This window comes from Nestor notabilis, unplaced genomic scaffold (assembly GCF_000696875.1).
Source record: "Nestor notabilis isolate BGI_N333 unplaced genomic scaffold, ASM69687v1 scaffold25156, whole genome shotgun sequence".
Lineage (NCBI taxonomy): Eukaryota > Metazoa > Chordata > Aves > Psittaciformes > Psittacidae > Nestor > Nestor notabilis.
Genome location: NW_009931815.1, coordinates 1 through 5,554, shown reverse-complemented (window position 1 = coordinate 5,554; position 5,554 = coordinate 1). Strand labels below are relative to the sequence as shown.

Sequence of the window (5,554 nt, the reverse complement as noted above, 5' to 3'; positions counted from 1 at the left end):
ATGAGCTACCTGGATGAAGTTCCCTTCCGCAAGGCCTGGAGCCTCGATGGGGACTCAGGGGAAGAAAACACTTCAATCACTGCCCTGGCCATCGAGGTCCCTGACTGCACCGACATCCTCATGAGCACCATGGTGAGTGGCCTCTGCTTGCCGGCATGCCTGGATTTGCTCCTGGGGAATGCTCACAGGAGTGTCAGCGGTGGTTTCCTTTCCTTGTGTAAGAAGGGAATCCTCTCCTCTTAACTGATATCCCCTTAGCTGGCTGGTTTGCAGCAGGAGTGGGAGGAGGTGAGGATCATTTGTGGTGGGTGGGAGTGAGGAAGGGCTTGGTTTGGGGTGGTTTTTTCTTAATCCCATCCAAGCAGGAGGATCTCATTTATTAATAATATGTATTGAATATTAATAAATAAAACAGACACAAGCAGGCGACACTACCTGTGCTGCAGCATAGAATCACAGAATGGTTTGGGTTGGAAGGGACCTTAAAGCTCATCCACTTCCAACCCCCTGCCATGGGCAGGGACACCTTCCACAAGGTACTTTGTGATCTTCCACACTGCTGAGTCCTAAACTGCTTCTGGCTCTACACCTGCTGCTGTAACAATATTTTGCATGTTTAGCCTTAAGTAGTGTCACCCGTAGATGGGGTCAGTGCACTTCATGTGGGAAGGTGATTTGGGTGATCCCAAACATCCTCTGGTCGCCCCTGGTGATGGGTGAACCAGTGGTAAACCCCACATCTGGCTTTTCCCTAGCTGAGCCTTGCTCATCCCTCCCCAAAAATGACACATCCCAAATTCACAGGATGTGTTTAATGTGAAGAGTCACCATGTTCTTCATTTCAACCTATTTTTTCAAAGGGAATTTTAATGCACGCACTTTTTGCCACCTGTGCAAAGGCAGGTGATGATCTGCATCCCCATGGGAAACCCTCCAGCCCTGGGTTTTTGCCTGGTCAGTGCTGGTGTGATCGTGCTGGTGGCCTGGGCTGATCCTTCTGGAAGCACGTGGTGGTGTTTTCCTCGGGGAGGCTGGTTTGGGTCCATAGCTAACAAGTGGCAGGGAGCAGTAAAAACAGCATTCCTGGGCTGTGAATGTGCTTGCCTGCCCCTCTGGAGCAGACCTTGTTTGGAGAGCTCTGGGACGGGCCAGGCTTGTTTGTTCCAGGAAAACCCTCCAGTTTCAGTCTCAAAACACATATTTTAAGCTGGTCTGTGTGGAAATGACAACTCTGTTTGGGGACCAGCCGAGCCCCTGGCGCCATCGGAGGCTCCCGGACGCCCCCGGGCCCCATGGGGGCCCCCCTGGGCTCATCCTGCCTCTGCCCAAGGTGGTATCTCCCCCCTTGGTGGCTCCTGAGCCCCTGTGGCTGAGGGGGCTCTGTCAGGTGCCTTGAACGAGGGCCACAGACGAGCTCTGCCACTGTCCTTTAGCCTGTGGCTGGATGTGATGCCTCCTGCAGCTGGCTGAAATCAGGATGCTCACATCTGCTGTCTGCACCCTCTCCCCTTCCACAGCAGATGAATGACACAAAACCACCTCCAAGCATAAACTACCTGTCAAATCACTTCTAGGTACAACTTAAAATAGTAATAACCTTGTAGCCAGACTTTTTTCAAGTATAAATTTGGGGATTCCCTGTAGGGGTGAGGGTGGTGCTGCCCAAACTACAGCCCCAGTGCCCACGGCCGGCTCTGATACTCAGGGAAATAAGAGCCAACATGGGAAGGATGTAGCCCTTAAGGCACCCTGGTGAAGTGCATGGTTTGTGCTGTAAGCCTGGTCTGGTTTCAGGTGCCCTCACCACCTGCTTCTTGCTCTCCCACAGTATGACTTCTCACTGGAAAGGAAAGTGCTTTACTGGGTCGAGGTGGCCTCTCAGCAGCAAACCTCCCGCCATCGGGTCACTTCTGAAGTCGTCCCCACGGCTCCACCGTGCTGGCTGCTGCTGGTGGACCCTGCTGACCGCTACGGAGGGAGAGCACGGGACGGGCCCGTGCGGCGCAGCATCAGCCTGAGCGCTGCTGACGACAGCCACGGGCCCGGCCCGCCAAGGGCAGGGGTGCCTTGTCTGACACCGAGAGCGAGACCTGGTACTCGGAGGAGGACGAGTACTCAGAGGATGACGAGTACTCCTCGACCTCCTGGGAAGAGAGCGACAAGGATGAAAAGGTTTCCAGGAGGAGAAACGCTGGGAGAAGTGTGGCTCCACGTCCTGGCTTTTGCCAGACCCGACCAAAGACATCACCTGGCGTGCTGGAGCCCTTGCCCTTGCATGAGAACAGCGTCCGCGGCACAGCCAGCCCAGTCCTGAGCAAGCAGAGAAGATCCATGGTGATATTCAACAACATGAAGAACGAGCTGGAGGCGGCCAGGAGGAAGCTGGCTGCTTTCGTGCATCCTTTGAACAGAGGTGCTGTGGAGAGCAGGGTCCCGGTGCCACGGCCACTGCCCCAGCGTCCCCACACCAGCCGCGGCGTCAGGTTCCGGCCATCCCCGGACGTGTCCCACCTGGGGCCCTTTGTTCCATCGCCTCCGGCCGCGCCGATCCCCCCCATCAAACGGCATAAGCCCACGGTGCCGGTGAGGGGCTGTCTTCTCGTGGCCTTTTGCTTGTTGCTGAGTCAGGAGGGAGGTGGAGGGAGTCAAGTTGGTCCCGTTTGCTGGGCCAGCAAAATGGAACCAAACTGGGCCTTTGGGGACACTGAACCCTTGGGAAATTGCTAACAAGTTTTCATAAGAAGTGAAGGAAAGGGTTTTTTCCCCAGAGTTTAAAGGCGAGATTTCTGGGAGCACATTTACTTGCTCTGTCCTGACCAGAACATTCCCATTTTCCCAACAAGCAAAGTGTCTTATTTCATTTTCACACGGAGGACTAAAAAATACAAAGTTAAATAAGGTTCCGCATGCATCATGCTGAATACTAAGGCCTCAACCCCAGCAAGCATATGAGTGTGCAAGGTCATTTCTGGCCATGGCTTTGTAACAGGCTAAATACATCTGATAAACATCAAGGGCATAAATGGGGTGTTGGGAGCATTCTCCTGCCCGGGCTGCTGCATCGCCTGTCTGCAGGCAGCACTGCCTCTTCCTTGTCCGTCAAGGACAAGCATGGCATTTCTTGCTGGAGAGATGAGCAGGATTCCCAGGGAAAGGAAGTTGCTTTTTCTTGCTTTCTCCCATGAACCCTCCTAAATGCTGTTTTCTCTGATCCGTATCTGTAGCTGAGCCTGGATTTAATTAAATCCAGTCTCCTTTGATGCCCAAGGGGGTTTGTTCCGTGTATGGGAATTTTCCTCTTCTGGAGAGAGCAAGGTAACTGCTGGCATTCAAAAGCATTGCTTCAGCCTGTGGTGTTTAATGCAATTCCATGAGCTGGAGCAAGAAGACCATGTGCCGTGTTCTTTCTTGCAGTCCCTCAGCCCTTACGCCTGCCTCCCCCCTGCCTCTGCGCCTGCACGACCCCTCAGCTCCTGCAGATCCCAACCGGATCCGGCCGCTGACCTGCTCTCAGCACTGAGCCAAGAGGAGCGAGACCTCATCGAGCCCGTGATAGCCTTGGGCTACCCCACCCACAAAGCCATCCTCACCCTCCAGAAGACTGGAAGGCAAAGCTTAAGTCAGGTTGGTGGAGCTGGTGGAAAGCAGAAAGCTTTGGGAAGCTAAAACCTGATTTTCATGTAGAAAGGGATGGCTGTCTTGTGCGGGGTTGGACTCTGACAGCCTTGGGTTTCCCACTTTGGTGTCCTCAGCTAACAGGGTTTGCCATGAGTTCACACATTTGCACTTGTGCTGTAATAAAATGAGTCGCCTTCAGCTTTTCAGCGAGTAATAACAGCCAGGCAGCGTTATCTGCTCAATCTGCTGCATGGAGCCTTGTGTCCTTTTGAAGTACAGTTTTTGCCCCCGTATATGGAACGTTTTTGCACATCGTTTTTTCCCGGCTGTTAGATCCATGTGATTATTGCCATGGCTCATCCTGTCAGTGGGATTGTGTGAATACCTCAGGGATTTGTCTGGGCTCCCTCCAAAACACAAGTTCCACACTTTGGAGCAAACCAGGGACTCCAGGCAGGGGTTGAGCTCTTTTCCTGAGGAACATTCTATAATAACCTGGAATTTATTGACAATAGTTAACATGGAACCTCTTCTTACCCCTGGTATCTGAGCACATCACTGTGTGGCACCCTGATTCCTGAGGTCACTACTTGTCCAGATGAACCCCCCATGGTCCAGGTGGGCTCAGAGCATCCGTGTCATGAGGGATGCTGCTGGTTCCAACCCTGTAGCTTGACAAGTTTGGAGCTGGACCTGCACATCCCAGCAGGGCTTTTAATAGGGCCAAATTATCCAAGTAGCTCTTGCAGAGAGAGGAAGGGCTCGACTGCAGCATAGCGAGAGGGATGTTCACCAGCTTGTCGTGCCAGGGAGCAGTACATCGAGCAGCCACTGCTGGGTGCCGTCTCCTTCCCGTTCCCCAGGGAGCTGCCTGTGCTGCGTGGGCCAGCTCTAACCCGTCTGGTCGGCGCACGAAGCTGCTCTGTGGCTGAGTCATTCTGCACTTCCTGGCTCCTTCACGAGTCACCCCCGGCTGGACCAGCCTCCCCAGGCCCTCGCTGGTGTTTCAGGCGATGGTCGCTGCAAGCTGAGGTGGGAAGGGAAGCTTGACTTCTTCAGTTCATGAAGGTTTCATCCAGGTGGAGGGAGATGGGCAAGAGGAGTCTTGTAGCAACTGCTGGCTTCAGTATGAAGAAGCAGCGCATCTTAGTAAAGATGGAAACGGGTACAGTCTGTGCCCTTCAAGGGACTTCTGTTCCCTTGGAGGAGATTAAGGCACCAAAATGCAAGGTCTGCTTTATATCCTGTGCCACCTTCACCAGCAGTTCCCATCCTTCCCATTTATGTCCAATAGAGCCAAGCTAAAATGTAAAGCCAAACCCTTCGTGCATCTCTTACAAGTACAAAGCTACCAAATTAGGCTAAACCTTCCTAGAAAATATGCTTCAACTCAAGTTAAAACCAAGAGCTGTGGGCGTTCTTCATTGCTTGTTGGTGTCAGGCAGGGTTTCAGTGTGTAACGATGACAGCTTCAACCGTGAAGATTGATTGTAGTACCAGATGGTAGCCAAAAATTGCTCAATTTCTTTGCAATATCAAGTCAAACTGGCAGAGCCCACCCTGGTGAAGAAGGCAAGTCTGCTGCCTAAAAGATGTGGAAGAACCTCTCTAAAAGGCTCAAGGGGGGTTAGCTGCCCCAGCTTGCCACAGGTTCATCATAGAGGATGTCATGGCCAAGAACTAAACCAAAACTGCATCATTGCATTTTAAGGCTTTGCTCTCCAGGGTGCCTGCACTGGAGGAACTTCATGTCTTAAGTGTTCTGAGGAGCCTCCTTGAGAGCTACAAGGGGAGAAGGAGCTTCAAGAGGGCAGTGGCACTTCCTCCTTCTCCTCCCCAGTGAGCAGTGGGGCTGGTTCCAGACCCAGGGGTTTGTCAAGTCATAGTATTTAAAACACTGGTTTTGTTTAGTCTTGAGGAGATATATATATATATA

The 5,554-nt window shown here is 52.6% G+C and overlaps 1 protein-coding gene across 1 annotated transcript; it reads left to right on the top strand.

The window, feature by feature from the left end:
- On the top strand, positions 1 to 3,624 carry UBAP1L (ubiquitin associated protein 1-like; the record flags this gene model as incomplete). Its single annotated transcript, XM_010016083.1, has 4 exons — positions 1 to 132; positions 1,829 to 2,023; positions 2,056 to 2,583; positions 3,415 to 3,624. Coding segments are annotated over exons 1-4 (1,065 nt in total), but the record flags the coding sequence as incomplete, so codon positions are not given.
- Between the last annotated feature and the right edge of the window lie 1,930 nt (positions 3,625 to 5,554).